General features: G+C 34.8%; 1 protein-coding gene and 2 long non-coding RNA genes across 5 annotated transcripts; 1 reads left to right on the top strand and 2 right to left on the bottom strand.

The window, feature by feature from the left end:
* Positions 1–1,717: 1,717 nt before the first annotated feature.
* Positions 1,718–3,263, bottom strand: LOC122305163. Its single transcript, XR_006241039.1, has 2 exons — positions 1,948–3,263; positions 1,718–1,864 (listed from the first exon to the last, which is right to left on the bottom strand). It is a non-coding gene; the product is annotated as an uncharacterized LOC122305163 (long non-coding RNA).
* A 180-nt stretch (positions 3,264–3,443) lies between these two features.
* Positions 3,444–5,792, bottom strand: LOC122305162. The gene is made up of 2 exons (XR_006241038.1): positions 5,489–5,792; positions 3,444–3,766 (listed from the first exon to the last, which is right to left on the bottom strand). It is a non-coding gene; the product is annotated as an uncharacterized LOC122305162 (long non-coding RNA).
* Positions 5,793–7,202: 1,410 nt separating this feature from the next.
* LOC122305160 (TBC1 domain family member 15-like) lies at positions 7,203–23,004 on the top strand. 3 transcript variants are annotated; one of them, XM_043117503.1, is made up of 16 exons: positions 7,203–7,363; positions 7,576–7,749; positions 7,853–7,904; positions 7,994–8,101; positions 10,007–10,091; positions 10,642–10,696; positions 11,097–11,498; positions 13,057–13,137; positions 15,208–15,267; positions 15,523–15,621; positions 15,707–15,817; positions 16,278–16,349; positions 16,447–16,563; positions 18,192–18,341; positions 21,651–21,751; positions 22,510–23,004. In XM_043117503.1, exons 1-16 carry the CDS (start codon positions 7,301–7,303, stop codon positions 22,832–22,834), a joined length of 2,055 nt encoding a protein of 684 aa, XP_042973437.1. In that variant the 5' UTR covers positions 7,203–7,300; the 3' UTR covers positions 22,835–23,004. The 3 variants fall into 3 exon arrangements, with proteins under 3 accessions (XP_042973437.1, XP_042973438.1, XP_042973440.1); XM_043117504.1 differs by lacking the exon at positions 13,057–13,137; XM_043117506.1 differs by lacking the exons at positions 7,203–7,363; positions 7,576–7,749; positions 10,007–10,091 and having other exon boundaries at positions 7,880–7,904.
* The last annotated feature ends 673 nt before the right edge of the window (positions 23,005–23,677 follow it).

Here is a 23,677-nt window from a genome sequence, read left to right as displayed (position 1 = left end):
TAAACTTTTCACTCCAAACTGTAAAAGTTTCAATTTGTACCCCAAATTACCTGTATTTTTTTTTTTTTTTCAATTTGCACCCTCTCAAGATCTAACCATTTAGCTCAACTAAGGAAATGTTTAAGGAATGAGATGAGATGAAAATTATGTTAATAATAGTAAAATACTTTGTGAATAATAATGAAATAGTTTAAATTAAAACATTTTATTGTGTTTTAGAAAAAGAGAAAGAAAGTTGAATAAAAATATTATAAAATTAAAATATTGTTGAAATATTATTTTTGTTTTGAAATTTAAAAAAGTTAAATTATTTTTTATGTTTTGTTTGGAAAAGTTGTAATAATTAGGTAATGATTTGATAAAAAATTTGAATATTTAAAATTGAAAAGTATTTATGTTTGAGTGATGTTTAGAAAGATAATTATGAATAATTTTGAGATGAGATAAAAACCCATAAAACTTGGTCACATGCAACCTTAACAGTGAAACGAAATTTCAACCAATTGTACTAACAGAAAAATACTGGGAAAAAATATTGTTATTTAGAGTGCAAATTGGACTCTTGACGTCTTGATAGTTTGAGTATAAAGTAAATGGCGGGTGTGAAGGGGTGAAAGTGTAATTAACTTTTTATTTTAGAGAAATGATAATTGAAGTCGTAAATGTGTAAACGTCGTGCAATCATTTTGAAAAATGTGAATAAATAAGAAACTCATATGAAAAGAAAATTAATTTTTTTAATAATAGATTTTATTTTTTTTAAACGATTGCACGACGTTTACAGACTTCACGATTATGTGTAACATTGCTGTTAAATGATGCAATTGCTTCGTATTACCCTCATGGAGAATGAGGAATCCAACATGTAAAAATTGTAAAATATGAAGCAAGAGTGCCAACAGAGGTCCAGATCTAACTAAAAGCAAACTCATCAGAGACGTTGTGGCATAGTGCTGCAGTTGTACATATATGCCTGGAAGGCAGTGTAATTTCAAATTGGAGGCGTGAAATCAGAGGTTAAATACGGTGGACCAAAAGATACAAAGTCAATGCATTGAGGTGAACAGGTCGATCAAAAAATACGGCAAGATTGCTGACTGGAAAATAGAATTATAATTTCAGTGATATCAAGATTTTCCATCTATAATTTGATCTCCAATTTGACTAAAACCTGAAAGTTTTGTCACTTCCACCTTTTTTAACTTTTACCATGAGACTCGGTTAATCACATCGGGGAAAGAGAAATCGATATCACGTCATTCTAATCTGAAAATCCCCTGTTAAGGGAGAATACAATAAAAGGCCCCTTCTCCTCTTGTAATTTCAAGCAAGAACAACTTATACTGCAAAGGAAATTTCTATATGTTTCAATATGCTTTACAAGAACATATTGAGATGAGTTGAGTTTTGAATAGTAGTGTTTTATAGATCTCATTGAGATGAATTTAATTTTTTTAGATTAAAATAAGTTTAATTTTTTAGATTAAAATGTATAAAATTGGTTGAGATGAATTTAATTTTTTTATAGGAAATTGAAAAAGTAGTGAGCCCCATTAATAATTAGTTTAAGATGAGTTAAGTTTGGTTCAACAACTAAACACAAGGAAAGCTTGGCTGTGTTACACTGTTACCTCCAGTGAAAAGGAAAGCTTTCATGCGGCAGCTTAACATGCTTATTTTCCTTGGAGTTTATAACAGGGATATAAACAGGATCCAATAAAACCAAGGTATTGGCCGGGAAAATAAGATTGAATGGCAATGTCAAGAGCATTGCAGAAAAATAAGATTAGTAGCATTTCATGCTCAACAAATCAAAAGGAAGCCCGCCAAACAGTAGCCAGCCAAGCCCAATTGTAAGAAGACCCTACAACAGAATTGGGGGTCAAGAATTTACTATTGAGAAGAGCTGTTGGAGGGCAGAAAATTGAGTATATATATGGTACAAACCAGAAGTTTGCATGCCCAACGACTATGCTCACAAATTACCATTAGTGCACAAAACCAGAAATTCAGTCTGCAGCCAATCCTAATGTCTCATTAAACTAAAACAACATAACAATTCTATCAATTTCACCAAGTCAATCTGGCCTTTTAAGAAACAAACTGAACCAACAGCATCAAGATAATATCAACCAACCTGCTGGCGATTTGTCCATCCAAGGGAGGGCAGGGCAGAGGCCTTTGGTTTTCCCTCTTGCTAAGACTACAGAATGTTCATGTAAATTATGGAAGAGATATAGTATTTTTCAGTGCAATATGGTAAAAAATGCATGAACTTTGATGCAGCTATTGGAAGTTCTGGTAACCAAAATATGACTTTAAAGACACGTCTAATCTAATGTTCGCCGGATATATTAAGCTTGTTTAAGAAGTAATTGGTTCAGATGGTCCAACTGACAGATCAGCAGCCTGTGGCAATTGGGAGTTGGGACCCATGACCTCGAATGCCCTTTACTGGCCAAGAGAATATCGACTGGAAAAATTATCTAGATATTCATGGTAGTAATTAGAGTCGAGAAATATACATTGACTAAAAAGTAGCTAAATAAATCTAGTTTAAGGCAGACAAGACTTTAAAGGTTGTCACCATCTGAGAAGTTTGATTCATGTTTAAGGTAAGCAATTGCATGGAGGCCACCAATTTTCAGGAAAATAAAGGTAATATTAACATATTCGCATCAAGATTTAAACAGCTTCATGTCTGCCTTTTTCTCTCTTTTTTTTTCTTTTTTTTTCTCTTTTTTTCTTTTTTTCTTTTTCAGGGTACCATGAAGTTGGAAACAGATACTGTGTACCATCAAATTACCACAAATTGTCTGAGTGAGAGCTGAATTGAGAGTTGTATTAAAAGAATACACAATAGTTTATTGAGAAAGCCATAATACAGGAAAGAACCATCACGGCCTGCAAAAGATTCCAATGCAGCAATTTTGAAATTAGACCAGTCATTGGAACTGCTATGGGGTTAATAAAGCCTTCAGTGGTATCCGATTTAAGTGTGAAAGGAACTAAAACATAATACAAAAGATAAGAAATTAGGTCTTCACAAAACCAATATGAATTTATGATTTGGACCAATAGACTTGACAGAGGCATTTGGAGGAACTAAGAAATGCTATCTGACAAGATATTGACGTGTTCTTACCAAGAGAGAAATTCCAAATGCTGTTTTTTTTTTTTTTTTTTCAAGTACGGAACGCCGTTGATATTAGAACACTATTATCTGACAAACTTCAACTTGAAGTATGCAACCACCCCACCCCCCCCCCCCCCCCCCCCCCCAAAAAAAAAAAAATCTGGTTCATGATCGTTAATAAGTTACTAATTTATGCATTAAGAATATCTATTCATTTCAAGATGTGGATATGAAAAGTATAAATAAGTACTAGGGGGTTGGGGGAGGGCGAGTGGTGTACAATACTATGTGGTGAAGCAGATAGGACTAGTAACAAACTCTGGCAGTGCTGTTGTCATTGGTAACCAGTTGGTTACATTAAACTCTCAGGTCAGTAGTTGTTTGAGTGGTAGTTGTTACAATAATACTTTTGTTGCTGAAGAACTTAACAGGGTGCATTATTAGGCAGGACAGAAGACTTGAGAAAATTAAGAAAAGAAGCACTTGCCGGCTGAATAACATAATTAAAGAAAAGCAAATCATATCCACCAGCAGAAATATGAAAGAACATTAGGGAACTTCAGCCTTGGCATTATTGTCAGGTATGCACCTGAAAACTTCTACGCACAACAGTTCTTATATGAACAACACCTGAAAGCCAGAGGAGAATGTATGAGGAAAGTTTAGTGTCACTTGTAGGTCCCCTCTGATTGATGTCAAGAACAGCAATATTGGTCCGCATATTATTCCTACCGTCATCAAGTAACTGAATTTTCATTGAGTACAGGTGACTTCGATTTACTTCTTTCACAGAAAATTAACTAAACATCATGCAAGTTTGTTAAAACATCTAACCATTGCACCACATTAGACCAAAGGTATTCAGGCCACTGACTTATCAAAAATAAAAAATTAAAAAAAAAAAAACTTATCAAAAAGGTATTCAGGCCACTGGATTTACCTGCAAGAATGGAGGATATATTAAACTAATAAAATGAAATTCCTAACCACCCCATAAATGAGACATAAGAAGCATAAGATTGCAAAATATTACCGATGCGAACAATAGATGCTGTACAGATGTTTGCCATGAAAACAACAGCATAGGCATAGACATCAAATGACAAGTCCCAAGCTCCCGCAACAAATGCAACAAGTTTAATTATCCCCATACTGATTAAATACTTGGATTTATTAAATTGAGAAGGGTGTACGCAAGATAAATTGCATCAACTGCATTTTTACAGAAAAAACTTTGCTTGGTTAAGCAAGTCTAGAAAACGATACTTACTTTCTTGATTTGTTCCAAGATTGACAGGATATAAAAGCACATTCAATGAAAACAACCATCAAATACAGAATAAAAAAATTAAAAAGAACAAAATCCCTAAAGAAAAAGCCCAATAATGATGATCACGCTCATGGGAAAAAAAAAAAAAAAAAACTAAAAAGCATTCAAACGTGAGCCATAGAAATAGATTTAACCCCCAATATAACTCAAAAATGCTAACAAAATAACCAGAACAAAGCCAGAAATCCGTAGTAATAATATTATTGATACTGGCATATATCCTTTTCAGCGAATATCATGTAAAAGAACATATGACTAAATAAAATTCCAGCAGCTTCCTACTTTCTTATCCAGTGCCAAATCCACCTTTGGGCAATGGTATCACATCCAAATCAAGGAATCCAATTTATGTTTATTGTGAATATGGATAAAGATCAAAGACTGATAAAGGCTCCACTCTCACCATGAGGAGAGCCATAACTGCTGATGTGGGACTAGACATCAAATGGGTGTCTGGCTCGTACAGCTCAGGACAAAGGCCAGCCAAAGATTGAATCCCATATCTAAATTTTAACTCGGTGCCCTCATTATTCAAACAAAGTATTTGGCCTTCTTTTTGCTTTGAAAACACCCAAACAAAAAACAAGTTATCCTCCACAAGGTTGAATTCATTTGCTGTCCTGGTTTACGGTGAACCATCTAATCAGTGTTCCCGTTGTTTTTTCCCGTATCGATGCACTATTTGTTTCAACAAATGCCTCCATTTATCTTCTTCTTCCCTCTTTTTATCGCCACTTATCCATTTCATTGTCCTCATTTTAACTCATTGTTTCTAAATTTAATCTTCCGGCTTCTTGTAAGTAAGATGAGTTTCATTGATGAGCAAAAGACACGTACAAGCACAGCCTTGGTTCGGTCAAACAATTCTGATTAAACAAACACTACACCTCCAAGCAAATTTTGAAGTCATCATAACTAACGTCTATTGCGTTTTCTCAACAACCAAGCAGAGCATATCCAACAAAAAGTAGTACACAAACAAACCATGCAGAGAGGAAAAAGATGAAAAGGGAAAAAGGAACCTGCGGAGGCCATGTAGGAGATGGCAGCGGCGGCTTCTTTTCTGGTCACCACAGTTTCTGATTCTTCTCCGAAGCCATGGCCAAAGTCCCAGGCAAGTCTCCTAAAAGATTTTCTACTTCTCAAGGGATGCTTCGGGAATAAAATGAGATTGAAATACGTGGATAAATAGTATTGAAATAATGTGAACTATTATATTTTTATGAGATTTAAAAAAAATATATTAAATATTAAATAAAAATATTATAAAGATTTAAAACGTATCCCACACACTGAGCAAAGAAGATGATGGTACGACATGCCCAATCAACCTCTTATGCCTAAGTTAAGAAAGTGATATAAAATTATATATTTAAATGAATTTTATATATTACCTTTAAGTGATATTTATAAGTACATGAATTTGGTAATGAGTATAAAGAACAAACTAATTGTAAGTTGATTCTTTACTATCTCAAACCAACCAATGAGATAACCTTTTAGGAAAGGAATGTATTATCTACTTATCACATTATTTACACGTTTGTTGGTTGAATGCTTGACTTTGCATCCCTACTAGATGATTGAGCTTCATTCCACCTTTCAACGTGCAAGCTTACTTTCTTTAAGGCCTGAATTATCTTTTTAATAAAATTTAAATTTTGTTAAAATATAATATTTTAATATCATATTTATTTTATAATTTAAAAAAATTGATTCGCTTTTTATGTTTTATTTATAAGTTTAAAAATGTTATAAGATAATGATTATATGAAAATGTTAAATATTTAAAATTAAAAAATATTTATATTTAAGTAATATTTATGAATAAGATAAGATGAGACGAGATGGAATCTATTCCCAACAACCTCTTAATTGAGGTTTTTTATTTTTTTCTTTCAGATTGGGTGGGAGGACTAGGGAGACCATCTCATCGCAACATTTAAACATCATTTAGGTATAAATATTTTTAAATTCCAATTTTAAATTTTGTTATCTAATCATTATAGTTTTCACAAACTTTCAAACAAAATACAAAAAATATTTTAATTTTTTAAATTTTAAAATAAATATAATATTAAAAAATTATATTCTAACATTTTTTTAACTCTATAATTTTTTTTTCAATTTTTTATCTTTTTTTTTTTAAATTTTTTTATAAAATTCTCAACTTAATCTATTTTATTATTATTTACAAATATCTTTATCCTTCTCATCATCTATATATCCGTTATATCATAACCAAAGGTTCAAACAGAGTCACGGACCTTAAAGTCTACTTTGAGCCTAACCATAAAAAATAATATTTTATTTAAATTTTATTATATATAAATAAATTTACATACCAATTTATATATTAATATATTATTTTTATATTTAAAATTTAAATTAATATTATTTTTATTAAAATCTGATTTACTGATCAATCATAATAAATGCGCATGTTAATACGTAAAATCACGATTTTCCTGTCTCGTAAAGTTGGGAAATAGCGATCGAACCAAGAGTTTCATCGTACGGTTACAAATGCAGTGACGTAAAGCGGGGTTTGGGAAAAGAAAATTAACGGCCAAGATTAATTTCTGTCTGCTCGGGCTTTGGAGAGTGGTAGCAGCCATTGGATTAGCCCTGGAAGCTAACGGGCTGTAATAAAAACTGGCCCTACACATCTTTCCTACTCGGTCCCACCATTCCCCCCCGGGCCCCCCCCCCCCCCCCCCCCCCCCCCCCCCCCAACTCTCCCTCATATTTTTCTCCCTCCAAACCAGTTGCCCCCCTGCCTTCCTAACAAAGAAAAAGCCTCTCTGTCTCTTTCTTCCGCTCAATCTCGAGTCATGCAAGAAACTGACCTACACGATTTGTCTGACGACGCCGATTACGCCGCGTCACAGCTCCAAGTAAGCGTTTTCCATCCGTATCCGATCTGCCACCCAAACACATCGATTATTTTTTGCAAGATTTGGTTTAATTCGAAATCAAATTTAATTCGGGATTCCTATTTCAGTTTTTGCAAGAACTGGTTCCCTAACGTTAGCAGATTGATCTAATGTCAATTAATGCATAATCTGGGAGTTTGATTGAGGTTTTTGTTTGTGAAACTCGGTTTTAGGGGTTGGCAAGTATGATGGGAAGCGATAGTCGTACACAGAACTCGGCCAGCGAGCCCGACGGTGCGGAGATTGTCTATATGAAGGATAATGTGACAATTCATCCGACGCAGTTCGCTTCCGAGAGGATCAGTGGGCGATTAAAGTTGATTAAGCAAGGCTCTACTCTCTTTATGGTAATTTCTACTAGTTTTATGTTTGTTTTTGTTATATGCCTGGGTTTATTCATGTTTATTTACTTATTTATATCTTTTGTCTGTTTGTGTGTGTAATTGATAGACGTGGATTCCATACAAAGGCCAAAGCTCGAATGCAAAGCTGTCCGAGAAAGGTTGTTGGCTTTGAGTATCTAATTTAAAAATTACTGTCTGTGAGAGTGATATAATTGCTGAATTTATTGCTGTGTGGGTTGTTATGTAGATTGGAATCTTTATACCATAAGAGCAGTGCCTTTTACGGAGGTGCGGTCCATTCGGAGGCACACACCAGCGCTTGGGTGGCAGTACATTATCGTTGTTTTGTCTTCAGGTAAAACAGTCAAGCATTATTTTGTAGGGGTAAAATATTTACGATGCTGGCTACAACGTTTTTAAAGTTCCGTCATTTATGTTAAGACATACAAGCATTATTGGTTGTGATCATACTAGACTTCTTAGATAGACCTTCTCTTATGTATACTTCCAATGTACTTGGTGGCTCTCTTTTGCACCTTTTAACGAAAATCAGTATTGTTACTTATCAAACATAGAAATATTATGGATTGACAGTGGCAATATGATGGATTCTAGTTAGGTTCCTCTTGGATTGCCAAATGAATGGTCCGGTTTTTATAGAGGAGGAGGACTCTGTAATCCTGAACGGATGTTATTTTACACTTATTATTGTGCTATTACCAGTCAGATATTCCTTAAGGAACTTGTACGACATAAATGCATCAAATAGTTTGCAAGTACATAGTTTCATGTTTGAAATCTTGATGTTTGTGTCTTTTCTTGTTTGGTTGGTCCCTTGTCTCACCTACAGTGCACCATATGAACATTTTTATCCTCATTACAAACAGAGGTGTGACATATGTTGTTAAGAAAGTAGCAAAATATCCTAATGAATTTTACATATCTTTATCTTTAAAAACATTCGCATTAGGTTGTTTAATGTAGCCAATGAAGCATTTAATTGATCCATTTCTTTGTACTCTATTAAGATAATTAAATTGGTTATATTTTTTTATAGGTAATTAAAGAGTTGTATTCATAAAATGAGGCAAAGCCCAAGTACACAGGAAGTATACATGAGAAGTACGTAACTAGGGTTTACAACTGAAAGTAGAAAATCATGTACATTTAGCCCATTAAAAACAATGGTCCCTGCCCTTAAGAACAATGTTTTAAAAAAGAAAACTCTAAGCTCATCCATCGTTCTCTTGCGGTCCTTGAAGCTTCTATCATTTTTCTCTCACCAAATACACCACATTGTAACTTCTCAATATAGTTGGCAACCTTTATGGGAGCAGGAACAAAGATAGGAATTAGGAAATAGGTGGGTAGGTTAGAAAGAGTATTTTTAATCAGAGTGAGCCTATCTACGCTTACCTTTTCAGCCACAACATTCCAAATCCTCTTTGACTTAACGGACGCACCGAGTGGTAAGCCAAGATACTTCAAGGGTAGAGAAGATAACCTTACATCCCAAGAAAGAGGCTAGATTCACCGCGTGGGGGACAGCCCCCACTGGCAGCAATTTGGACTTTGAGAGATTAATTCTCAACCCCAAGACAGCTTCAAAACAAAGAAATAGAGCCCTTAAAGATTGTATATGCCTAAGATTTGCTCCACAAAAGATGAGAGTATCGTCCGCAAAAAAGCAGGTGAGAAATATCGATAGAGCCATAATCACCATTCTCCACCGGGAAACCATAGAGAAAATCATCTTCCACAAGGCCCACAATCATTGTGATGAGAACTTCCATGATGAATTTAAATAGTAGTGGAGAGAGCGGGTCCCCCTATCTCAAACCAGACGAGGAATTAAAGAAACCCACTGGTGCAAGAGAGAGAAGTGAACTGTAGAGATGTAAAACTGTACCCAATTACACCATCTCTCTCCAAAGCCACATCTTACAAGTAAATAAAGAATTTTCAGTTGACGTGGTCGTAGGCTGTGTCCATGTCTAATTTGCTAAGTAACCTAGGTTCTCTAGATTTGAGTCATCAGTCTAAAACTTCATTTGCAATTAAGTGAATCTAGAATTTATCTACTGGTGAATTTTCCATATTTTTATAATACTTTTTTTAGCAGTTCTAGTTTTTTCTATCATTAGTTCCTGTATCATTTTATCCTTTTGTAATTTGAAGCTTCTATGATCTTCTATGCTGCATGACCGAATCGATTCATTGCCACGTATGTCTATAATTTGTGAATGGAAGTCTTCTGCAGGACTTGCTTATCCTCCTCTTTATTTCTACAATGGAGGAGTCAAAGAGTTTCTCGGTAGTATAAAGCAACATGTTTTTATTGTGAGGTTGGTTATTGTTACATATGTTGCTTCTTTTTTTCCTTTTTTGTCAAGAATAAAACTGTGGAACCAATCTGGTCCAAAATGCTGGTCAGTAATGGAATGTATGAAGAAGTTTCTAGTTTTATATCTTCATTGCCTTTAAGAATAAAAATGAGGATGAAAAAGATATTCACATTGACGAGGGATTTTTATCAATATGCTACGGAATTACCAAAACAGAAGAAGGTTACTGCAGTGACCAAGCTATGTACTAAGAACAGAAAATCATTAATCGGAGGTAAACATAATTTATGATCATAATTTCATCGATTATTATGTCCATTTGCTTGTGGTGCTTTTAGTATATACATATCAATTTTTTTTTTTTTTTTATAAGTTAGAAGAAATTATTAATCCGCATAATTAGCCAATGCCCAAGTACACAGGAAGTATACAGGAGATTAACCTAATTACAAGCTAAGCGCTGTGAAAACATACATATCAAGTTATACTTATAAAAAAAATATTAGTACATTCTACTATTGTTCTAAGTTTCTTTTTTGTTGATGCCCAGGTCTGCAGAGGATGCAAATGTATTTATAGTGAACGATTTTCAAAATCCTCTCCAGGTGCTCATTTTACTGATTTACTTTTTTGGTTGGTTGATTAATAAATTCATAATATTCTTCTCTGCCAATGATGCCAGCACATGAGGATAATAGATTCTGTCTTAGTTTTACCATAAGAAAATAAGTCTCTCTGTTTCTTGCTGTATGTATCTTGCTTTAGATCAAGTGGAGGATTAGCAGACATGCATTCCCTTGCTTTGGTCTCTCATTTTCCATGAACATATATGTTCAACGGCACAAAATATATGAAGTTTGAAAGTTGGCCTTATGCTCTTATTCCCTTAATTGACCTATATTTTTTAAATCTTTATGTGGCTTTTTCTTGATGTTTTGAATACGTAATTATAGACTGTCCAATGGCAACCGGATACATTTTATCATGCTTATTGCTTTTACACAGAAAACCTTGTCTTCTTTGGAGCTGCCTAGGGCTGTTTCTGTTGTTAGCGAGCCATCTATGTCCGTTTCAGTTGGCGAGTCCCCTTTAAATGATAACCAGGAGAGAACTGATGCTGGGGTTCATAGCGAAACTTCCAGAGTTTCTCAATACAATGTGAAGCAAAGGCAAAAGGGTCATGATCCTGCTCGAGATCTCTCAATTCAAGTCTTGGAAAAGTTCTCTCTTGTGACCAAATTTGCCCGTGAAACAACTTCACAACTCTTCCGTGAAAGTCATGGTAATGGGTTTGTTGCGATTGAGAGGAGAAGCCACAACCATTCTCCCCTTGATTCTGCTCAGAAGGCATCCAATATTGCTGAAAAAGTTCCTGATACCATCCCCATTGCATCAGATCCTTTGGAGGTATCTTTTTGTTTTCTTTGCATCTTCTAATCAAAACAAAATGGTGATTTCAAGATTTTTTTTAAGTAAACAGGAATAGCAATTTCAGGAAAATTGGTGCCATGAAAGTTGAGCCTTTGGATGAATACATTTGGATTATCTGTCAGAGCATATACTCGTTAAATGTTGATAAAGTTTAGTGCAAAATGTGAAGACATTATCATACCAGATCTTAAATAATTCGTCCTGAGAAATCATTATTGAAGTACTTATCCATTAAAATATCTTTTTTAGTTCTACGCCTTGTTTGGTTAACCAAAACTAAAAATCTTATCTCATCTCATCATTAAACATTTTTTAAATCCCCATACAAAATATAATAAACAATCTAACTTTTTAAATCCCAATATAAAATTAATATTCAAAAATTATATTATAATAATATTTTATTCATTACTATTTAAAATATCTTATCTCATCTCATCTGTGTAACCAAACGTATTCTTATTTGAAGTGGAAACCTTTCTAGATAATCTAGTCTTACCATAACAATCCGGGCAAAGTGTTAGCCACATCATGCGCACCCCAAAGAATACTAGTCAAAAAGCTTTCCTAGAATCATTTGTAAAGCCCAATTTCACCTAGTAAGTAGCCAATATGGGACCTAGCACTCATGACTACCTCTATAACTTAGTCACCCTATGTGAGTTATTCCTTCTCCCTATGTGGGATTGGGGTGTTATAATTACTCTCCCAATTTAGTTGCATTTATTGTTTTATCCTACCAAATTTATAATTTTTTTCTGTTGTAGTTATAACTTTAAAAGTGAATGGTGGCATCCGTTTTCTATTTCTCATCCTCTTGTTTATTGTGAGTGTGTGTGTGTGTGTTTTCACTATCCTCATCTTTCTACTTTGTTTTTTCACCCTCCATGTTTGGACGATTAAAGTAAGTCTCTTTAACTGCTGGGATTTAGTTATTCTATGGTCAAACAACCACTTATCATTATCTATACACTGTCTGGAAGTGGAAACTGCACAGACTAATAAGTTTGGTCTTCTAGTCTGTGTTTAATAAATCACTATACGAATTATTTATCAGTCCTTTTGGACATGTTAGAGTGCTTTTCGTTTCTGTGCTTTTGATGAGGTATAACATGCATGGGACCAGCTAGCGGACAAGGAAGGTGAAAGGGAGAATAGTGCTTGAGATGTGTTTGTGAGGATACCAGATAGCTTGTGAAACTTTTTTTTAATAATGAATCTCGGTAATTAAATTTTTAAATGCTTGAGAAGAATTATTGAACTGCTGTTATTTTTTTCCTATTGATTATGTTTTTCTCTTGTCAGGTTACCAGATAACTTGTATGCACTTTTTAATGAGATTACATAACTTACAAAAAAAACAAATCTTTCCTGAATCTCCCAAGCTTTGCGAATTTTTCTTGTGAATGAATATATGATTCAGATCAGAGCTTTATTCTCTTGGTTTCACTTAAGGCTCATAATATTTTAGTTGGAGGAATTTGAAACTCTATTCCAGGAGTGTCTAATGGAGACATCTATACCTGTTAAACAGAAAATTTCTTATATGAAACACAATCTTGTTGAAGAAGCTGCCACCAATTTGGGAACTTTTGAGCTAATCAATTGTAAGGAGGTATTGAAAGGAACCCTTCTGTTAATTTTTAATTTCTGGGGTTCTTTTAGTTTGGTTATGGTAATTAGTTCACAAGGACTTGTAGATTGTTTCGTAGCAAACATTTTCTCTGTAAGTTTTTTGTTATGTTGTGGTTGTTTGTGGTCTAAATTTTGTTGGATGACACATGGTATGACCTGGTTATTTATTTGCACAATTTTTTTCCTGGGGCTCACTCTCTTCACTACTTAAGAGTGCTGTATCACATATGATAATTAGTTATTAGAGTGATTATCAACCTTAATTCTTTATCCATCAAGTTGGAATATCCAATGAGGATGGGAGTTTTACTGGTTGAAGTGACAAGCACTAGTTATGCTTGCAACAGTTGCATTCATACTTGGATGTATTTCTAATGGGTTACAATGTGTAAACACGTTTGCGTGTTCTTGTAACTTTAATATGCTCACAAATTCCAAACCCAGTGCTGAATAGTGGTTAAGTTGAATACTTCCTGCACCCTAGCTTTCGCTAAAAGATACACTTGTTGCTACTGTTGTCTGTTTGTGTTTTGTAAAATAAATAATCATATTGGCTGGTAATTACCTCTGCTGCCCCGATGAAGGATGGTGGTTAGGAGATGTTTAAAATCTATTTGGTTCTCCATTCCCATGGAGAAGATTGTGGAGGAATAAGGCGCCTCCCAAAACACTTTTCTTCATTTGGACAGCAGCTCTGGGTAAGATTTTGACTACCGATAATCTACGAAAGCGTCGGGTAATCATTACCGATTGGTGTTGTATGTGTAAGAAAGCTGGTGAGTCAGTGAATCATCTCTTGCTACATTACGAGACAGCTAGAGCCTTGTGGTGTGAAGTATTTAGCCGAGTAGGGTTAAACTGGGTGATGCCAAAGTCAGTGGTTGAATTATTGGCCAGCTGAGCAATGCCGGGTGGTGATCCACAAATCAAAGCTGTGTGGAAGATGGTACCTATCTGCATTATGTGGTGCATTTGGCACGAGCGTAACGAACAAACATTCGAAGATAATGAGTGGACAATAGAGGAGCTTCGTGCTTTATTTTTCAGCACTTTATTCCTATGGTCTCTAGCTATAGATTTTAATGGCTTAAATGTACATGATTTCCTTGCAACCTCTATAGCGACCTAGATAGGTCTTATCTCTTGTGTATATCTTGTGTACTTGGGCTATGCCTATTATTATTAATATTACCGTTTTTACTTAGAAAAAAAAAAAAATCTATTTGGAGTTCAATTGACAAAAAGTTGTTTCCATTGTTGATTTGTTAACTACTTACACTTTCCCTGGTTTTCTTTCCTTATATGAAAATGTGGTATTCTTAATGAGTTTCTGAATTTCCTTCTCACCTTAGTGGAATAGCATATAGGGACTCCCTTTTTTTTACAAGTAAATGATTGTATCAATAAGAATAGGCATAGCCCAAGTACACAAGAGGGTATACAAGAGGTAACATCTATTTAGGAAGAAGAAATGGAAACAAGAAAATCATGAAGATCAAGGACATTGAAATGGTAACACCTATTTAGGCATATGGGCTCCCTTATTAAATGCTAGAGGTTGAGTTGAACTATAGTGTGTGTTGTGCCTCTTTGCTGTTTCTGATGCAGGACCTTGCCAACTTGTTTGAATGTAGTTTTTGTTCTTGCCATCCAATACTTCTGCTTGCATAAAGTAAAAGTAAGCCAAATGATACCAGAGATTGGGAAGAAATTTATCAAGGGTTATAGTCCACTATCATTTTACTTATAAAAATAATAATAATAATAATAATTCACTATCATTTTACCTACGGAAAACAACTACCATTTATATTTGTACCATGAGTGCCTCTGCTTGGATCCTTGACTTGTCTCACTTCATGCCACACATAGTTACAAAGAGCATAATGGTGGGGGTGCGAGAGGACCTATGATTGCTAAGTAGTTAATTTTGGTACACTTTTCTTGTTAAGATTTAGGAGTTGAAACAAAATTTTAAGATGCAATTTTTAACCTGATGACACAAGATTCTTTCCTTCTCGGCATCTCAAATCAAAATATTTTCTGGCAGGTTGATAAATTGACACTCGTTTGGGGAAAACCACGGCAGCCACCTTTGGGGCCTGAAGAGGTAAGAGCTGGTTCTTGAGGATAAGTTCTATTTAAAATTGCAATGTACTTCTACCAAGCAGATGTCTGTCATTTCATAAAATTTGAATTTGTATCTCTAAAACAATTCATCTTCTTTATTCAAACATTTTACATTTGCTCCATCGCTAAACCAAAGAGTAGCTTTCTATCTTATTTCTGTTCTTTTGAAAAAAAAAAGTAATTCTAGACATATGGAGTGCAATCATATTGCATATTGAAGTTCTACTTGTTGCAGTGGTTCACCTTCTTGGATTCTGAAGGGAGAGTCATGGATTCAAAAGCTTTAAGGAAGAGAATATTTTATGGGGGACTCGAACATGGATTGCGGAAAGAGGTATGTACATAATATTATTTTTAAGGCAAGTGATTTTTCTTAACTGAATATGCAGCGTGTTCTTTGAAATCTCAAAATGATATAGGCATGGGCGTTCGTGTTGGGATACCATCTCTATGATTCAACATATGCCGAGAGGCAATATCTTAGGTCGATTAAAAAGTCGGAGTATGAGACCATAAAGAGGCAGTGGCAGGTGTGTAATGAATATAGTCTGCTGTTCTTCTTGCCCTCTTTGCTGTCTTGGATTTATTTTCATGTATGTGCATGTTTCCATGTGCATGCTCACTCAAGCACACATGTAATTATGTTTCCTATTAACAATTCCTATTCCATTGAGTTTTGTTTCTAGTCCTTTTTCACCATTCCTTTGCAAGATTGTCTATAAAATGCATCCAGGTATGCAACAAAGCTAAGACTGTAAACAGGAAAATTATTTTTTAAGGGTGTGGAAGAAAGTTAGCAAAACCTATATTTAATACATATATATTAAAAAAATGCTAATTTCTTTTTTTATATCCATAAAAAAGATATGGATGGAAAAATCTTTTGCCTCTTTTTAAATCAAGTTCCTGCGATTTTTTTGGAAAGTTCTCTTCTTTCTCCTGATTATGATTGATATATGGCCTTATATGTATCCATATCTTCCCGTGCAGAGTATCTCCTCGGAACAGGCAAACAGATTTACAAAATTTAGGGAGAGAAAGGGCCTTATTGAAAAAGATGTGGTAGGCCTAAACTAGCACGGTTTTTCTGAACTTACAAATCGAGTTCAAACATGTAAGGACAGAATTTTTAAGTTACTGTTTTTTATCTGTTTTAAAGGTAAGGACTGACAGATCGCTCTCCTTCTATGACGGGGAAGATAATGCAAATGTGAATCTGTTACGTGATATTCTGCTAACATACTCATTCTATAACTTCGATCTTGGTTACTGTCAGGTAATTTTTTATTGTGAAAAGTGAATTTTGCCAGAACTTTTTTTTGTTTGATATTTTGTTTTTATGAGGCAACAATTTATTAACAGTAGTAATAGGCATAGCCCAAGTATACAGGAGGTATACAAACTGCATACACCTAAGTTGTATTGAAGCAAGCTCCATTAAGTTCACAAGAGGATGCCCAAAGAAATAAAGTATTGAAGAAGAAACTTTTTTTGTTAGATATTAATTTTGCATAGATCCTTCAATGATTGTTTTGGTTGGCTCAGTTGTATTGAAACATACCAAATGCAATGGAAATGAATACCATAGTGAAAAGTCTTTAATCTATTTTTGATAAGTAAGATTGTCGAGAAAATGATACAAAGGCATTATCGAGGTATACAGTATACATCATACACTTATCTCCTTTTACTTCCTGTCTACTTGGGCTATGCCTATTTACTTGATTCAATAAAACTTTATCTTACACCTATCAAAAAAAAAAAAAGAAGTATACATCACACACTTAATGAGGGAAAGAAAAAAGGAACAAAATCATGGAAGCTAAATATAGAAAGACATCAGTGGGCTTCTGTCCAATGTTAAAGAGAACTGAAAAAGAAAGCCCTGAGGTCTTTTCCACAAACGTGTACTATCTCTAAAAATTTGGACTCTTTTTCCCCTCCAAATGCACATCAGAAAAATCAGGATCATTTTCCATAAGTTCACCGTGATGATTATCAAACTAGCCTTTCCAGCATGCTGACAAATCAACTACCTGTCTAGGAATCACCCAACTTAACCCAAAAAAGTAAGAAAAGCTCGCCATAACGAGCTAACTACCTCACAGTGGACTAAAAGATCTACTGATTCCTCATTCTACTTGCATGTACAACATCACTCGATCAAGATTACATGTTTCTTCCATAGGTTATCCAAGGTTAGAATCTTCCCTAGTGTGGTCATCCATACAAAGAAAGCCGCTCTCGAGCAAGCACCACTCCAAATGGTCTTTCATGGAAAAGTGACGTTGACGTGGGGGATTAGTGCCTTGTAGAATGATTAACTTTAAACACATCTTGTCTTCATCACCTTGTCTTAATCTAAAAGAATACAGCCAAGCATAAAAGAGGTAAAATGGTCCACCTCCCAGTCTAACACAAATAGATTCCCTTTCTTAACAGGAATAGCCATTTAACACAAATAATTGTTTACCATCGATGCTTCCTTGGCCGTGGATATATTTAATAGGTTCGGGAAAGCTCTTTTAAGGTGCTGATCTTTTGCACCATATATCATACTAGAACTTTAACTTGGGTCCATCACTTGCCTCATCTCAGAGGTACCTGGGAGTATGGATGTTCTTCCATAACCTGAATGCATAACTGTCATTCACCTCACTAGAGCTCTAGCTACCCACAAACTACCTTACTTCATATCTATCACTACTCTCCATATACTATCTCTTTCATTGGCATAGCACCAAAGCCATTTCGCCCGAAAAGGCTATATTGAATGTAATCAATCTTCGAATGTAATCAATCTTCTAATTCCCAAACTGCCTTCAGAAGTAGAACACTTTTTGGGCCCAATCTCCAAAATGGACATTATGGTTGCACATCATAAATTTTTGTGCTGTCGTACAGGGTATGAGTGATCTCCTGTCCCCAATATTGTTTGTAATGGAGGATGAGTCAGAATCATTTTGGTGTTTTGTTGCACTGATGGAACGCCTTGGACCTAATTTCAATCGTGACCAAAACGGCATGCACTCTCAACTTTTTGCATTATCCAAGGTACTCTCTCTCTGTCTCTGTTTCTCTCTCTCTCTCTCTCTCTCTCTGGCAAAAAAAAATCAGTTAATTCAGATTGCTGTGCAAGTAGCAATGTCAAATATAAACATATTCTTTTGTTTATGTTTCAACTTGTTTTCGCTTCCCTGGCCAAATGAGAATAAGATTGTTTTAAGCTGATGTTTTGCTTTTGAACAGTTGTACTTATTTGGAGTTGGCATTATTTATTTATCTGTTCCATTAAATGTTTGTTTTTTATTTTCTCTCCTATTTGGAGCTTGTTTATTGCAACTCATACTGGTGGAACAGCTGATACTTGCATGAAACTTGATAGTATAAAATTTCACTCTAGTTGCAGTGGTTTTTTTGTCATGCCAAGTGACTTTGAGGATTTTGTTTAGTGATCTTGTCGTTATTAAAAAAAAAAAAAAAAAACTGATAAAAAAACCAAAGCAAGAAAGCCAATGGGTCTTCAACTTCCAGTGTTATTGAGAATAAAGGATGTAGTACAGCATCTAGCAGACTATATTGGGCTGAACTGGCTGTCATTTGTAAATTATGTGGTTTTTAATTGCCTTTTATGACTCACTGGGGAGGAGGTAGGGTTGCTAGGCTGGGATATCCCCCTGCCTCCCCAAAAAACTAAACCTTAAACCCCTCTCCCCCTAGAAAGAATCATTTACCTCCATATATCTAATAAAAACCCATACCTATTGCCCTTTCCTCTAAAAAATTTCAAAAAGAATTTTTAGCCTCCCTCCAAGAATTTTGAATAACCCCCCCAAAATCTAGGAAAACCACAAAAAAAGGTCTAAAAACTTTTTGGCCCAAAATAATATAAAACAGCCCATCAACCTAAAAAATAGGACCCTAGTCTCCCCAAAAAAATCTAAAAACTATATGAATGTTTGCTAAAACTCAAAATTTATCTCAAATCTTTCTCTTTTTTCTAATATTTGATATTTTTAACTCAAAATTTTGATTCCAAAAAGATGTAATTTCTTTTAAATAATGACGTTAGTTTTCTCCATTCAACCCATCTCTCAATCTTTTCATTCTCTGCTCTCCATGACTATAATTTCAACTGGAAAATGTCTTGTTCTTTGTTGAAGAAAAAATCATTATTTGTAATTTATAATTTGTCACTGCGATTGACCTACACGAGGCATCAATGGTAGTATTGATGCCAGTGACAAGTTATGAATTAAAAATATCTTTCCCCCTCCCTCCTTAAAAAAAAATTAGAAATTTCCTCTAAGGCTCCCTCAAAAATTTGAAAATTCGCTCTCACTGGCCATATAACGCACAAAAACCAGAAATAACTCTCATAACACAATTTTTGAAAAACCCATATTCTCCTCAAAATCTTAAAAAAACACATGCATTTAGAATTTTGCTATTTTTTAAAAATTCCAAATTTATAAAAATACATACATTTTTAAGCTCAAAACATTGCTGAAAACAAATAGACCTAAATACATTTGTACTTAATGGAGGAGCTGTCAATGAGTTTTTGTCCTCATTTTCCTAGTATTAGTGAATGTGGCATTAATCCAACTCAATAAATATTGGTCCTTCTTGGACCAAATAACAAAGTTAGGATTCAAAGTGTCCTTTCCATCAATAAATATTGGTTCGTTTGACCCGAGGCTAGACTCGTAAGCTCCTTAGCCTTTCTCTCCCTCCATTTCATCTCTCTGATGCACACTGTCTCCACCACTTTGACACCTCTTTCTCGGTTTCTTGTCTTGTCACTGCTCTATTCGGTAGCTAGCACAGTGGCTTAGCTTTGCTGCGTCATTGTAGCCATCTCTGCTAGATGCTATCGTTGCCCAGATCTTGCGCCATAGAGCTCCGATGCATCAAGCCCTCATCCCCCAACCCTCTGTTATGCCCCTTGCTTTCTCTTTCAATCACACCTCCACACCACATCACCATAGCTCACGACGTCACATGAAATCGCCAATGAGCCTCTCGATCTTTGTCTCTCTGTCTCGTTCTCCAAATCTGTCTCTCTCTCTCTCTCTCTCATCCACTCACTCTCATTTCCCCGTACTTTGCAGCTGTATTGTACCATCGCTTAGAATGTATTTAGGTGTTTCTTTTGTATACATCCTGTGTACATGGGCTTCACTTATTGTATTTGATGAATAAAATTTTTACTTATAAAAAAAATTAAAACCCATAACGCTTGACTTCTCTGTCTTTCTTTCGAGTCTCTTCAAAATCATTTCCTTGATTTTATGTGCTCTCTCTATTTTCCGCAACAGCAACTTTTAAGGTGAACAACGTTTTCTAGATTGAAGATGGAAAACAATTATTTGGAATTTATGACATTTCACTTATACATGCACACTCACATCCTTAATTGAAAAATATGTTGATAATATGTTTGGTATAGTACGGCATTGAGGATCACCTACTGAAGTGAGTCTCTTCAATATTATCAACTTAGTAAATGGAATCTTTGTTTAATTGGACAATAATTACCTAAAACAGGGATAAGATGTAACTCTTTTCTGTTAATCAGTAAATGTGTGCTTATATATTATTCTGTAAAGTATCATTCTAGTTATTTTGAATCGTTATTCATGTGGTCATTGAAAATGAAACGACATAACAATATGTGAATGTGCATGCCTGTAAAAAGGAAAAACAATCTGTGAATATACATTTACATTTGGAATCAAATTTCAATACTATGTTTGAAGATGTTTGAATATGATTCCTTTGTGTTTAATGTGGTGTATTTGGCTGGAAAAGAATGGGAGATGTTTTGAAGACACAACATTCTCTCAGAGAACTTTGGAATTTTTTCTTTTCTACTTTGTGTTTGTGCTAGGATTTTTGTAAGGGATGATGATATTGTACTGAATATGTTTTAGTCTTTTTCTTGCTTCTAGAGTGTAGTAGGTATTTCCTTTGTATACTTCCTGTGTACTTGGGCTGTGTTTATTCTTGGTAATAAAATCTCTTATTAATTATCAAAAAATAAAAAAATTTGGATGAGAACAGTTGGTTTACCTATAAAAAAAAAAGTAGTAGAACAGTTGGTTCTGAGATGAGATGAAAGTTTATCAATAAGGTCCCGTTTAGTTACATAGATGAGATGAGATGAGATGAAAGTTAAATAAAATATTGTTAAAATATAATTTTTTAATATTATTTATGTTTTGGGATTTGAAAAAGCTGATTTTATTTTATTTTATTTTTGTTTTGTATTTTGTTTGGAAAATTTATAATGATGAGATGAAATGGTTTGTGAAAACAAACTAGACCAGTTCTAATGAATTATCACTATTTTTGTTGCAGTTGGTGGAGTTGTTAGACAGCCCATTGCACAACTATTTTGAGCAGAACGACTGCCTTAATTATTTCTTTTGTTTTCGCTGGATTCTAATACAATTAAAAAGGTCAGCTCTTTAATTTATTTGTTAGCTGTTTTAAGATTTCAGCTCTTTTGTTTTTGTTAATCCTTATGTCAATTAGCTTGATGAAATTGAACATATGGTTTGGGTTGCATGCTTCCTCTTCTCCTATGAAAGAAAATTTGCTTTGAACAATCAATGTTATCCTCCAATTGGGATTTGTACTAAAAACCTCAAGGAAATATGGAATATGTTGGCAACCATATAGACACGGAACACAGACACACACCCACACCCCATACGCGCACACAGAGGAAGCTCTTTGACGTATCATGTTGGAAGGTGGAAAAACACAGGAGCAACAAAGAAAGTTTTGTGGAGCAGTTTTGTGTTGGTGTTTTGTTTTTTTAATGATAATGCAGTTCTCTTTTCTCCGTGATATCTTCACAACTAAACAGAGTTATTGTGTTGGGACGAAATAACTCATTGACCAACTTATTTTGTTTTATTATTATTATTATTATTATTATTTGTATTCTTAAATCCCTCTCTTTTCATTCTCTTGTTCTTTTTACAAGTTTGGAAGTAACATGTTTCGAACTTTAGGCATGCCATAATTCATTTTTCCATGAGTATCATTGATGCCTAAAGTTACCGCACAACGTACCTTTGAACTGTACTCTTATTCCACTTTATGAAAAAATTTGGACATGTAGCCTATAACAATCACCTGAAATGCATTTATGGGAGGTATAATATTCTTATTCCAGTTTTGGCTGGTATGATATTGTCACTTTTTCTAGGGAGTTTGAATACGAGAAAACAATGCGTTTATGGGAGGTATTGTGGACGCATTATTTGTCTGAGCACCTCCACCTGTACGTATGCGTTGCAATCTTGAAGCGATATCGTAATAGGATAATGGGGGAGCAGATGGACTTTGACACGCTCTTGAAATTCATCAACGAGCTGAGTGGTCACATTGACCTGGATTCGGTCCTCAGAGATGCAGAGGCTTTGTGCATATGTGCCGGTGAGAATGGTGCGGCTTGCATTCCTCCCGGAACCCCACCCTCGTTGCCTGTTGACGATGGCTTATTATACACTCAACAAGATGACGTATTGTAATCGTGGTCCCTATTCTATTCATCAGCCTTGTACTATCAAATCTGTAGAAACACATTCACCGCTTTATTTCCCTGTAATTGATTTATTTTCTGATTTTATTTTTTAAGACAATGTTAGTGCAACCAAGCAAATCAGTTTACTATCAAATGGCACCAAAGTTCATTAGGAAATGATTCTTCTTATGTTTCGCTCTGATTTGATGAGAAAGGATTGTGTAACCTGGGGTGCGTGACATCCCCCGTTCAGAATCGAGATCCATCGTGTCTTTTTAAGCCTTTTTTGTTCTTTTTCTCTTCTTCTTTTGGGAGAGGGAAGAAAAACAAAGAGAGTCTGTTGAAGTGGGAAGTACTTGATTTTGCTTCACGTCTCCTTCTGTTACTCTTTTATGGTTGCAGAAACAAAGGAAAAAAAAAACTTGTTAAGCGTATATGGGGATGGGTATTTCAGTAACTGGATAGAGTTGGCTTCTTTGATGAAATTTAGGGCACGCTCAGTTTTACTTTTATCAACGTAATTACTGACGCTGAAGGCATTGTGTCACCATTCATCGGTACGCTATTGACTGATATTTTGGTTGTGTCTGGATTTTGGAGTTTGGTGTTCCAGTAAACCCATTTTTCGATTCCGATGCCAATTGCAGCTCATAAATTGATTGTTGATGTGGTTGTAATGGAGCTGGGCTTTCTCAGCTTCGCTTGTCGACGGTTCTTTATATCTCTTTTATGGCTCCATTGAGATGATTGGTTACCATGTCTTCAGATACCAAACCAGGACGCGCGAACAGGTCTCGACTGCTAGCTTGTACTGCATTCGTATATATTGCCATTCACTCCCGTGGGATTG

Source organism: Carya illinoinensis, chromosome 3 (assembly GCF_018687715.1).
Source record: "Carya illinoinensis cultivar Pawnee chromosome 3, C.illinoinensisPawnee_v1, whole genome shotgun sequence".
NCBI classification, from domain to species: domain Eukaryota; kingdom Viridiplantae; phylum Streptophyta; class Magnoliopsida; order Fagales; family Juglandaceae; genus Carya; species Carya illinoinensis.
The sequence above is the reverse complement of the archived record's forward strand: the minus strand, read 5'-3'. Positions and strand labels throughout refer to the sequence as shown.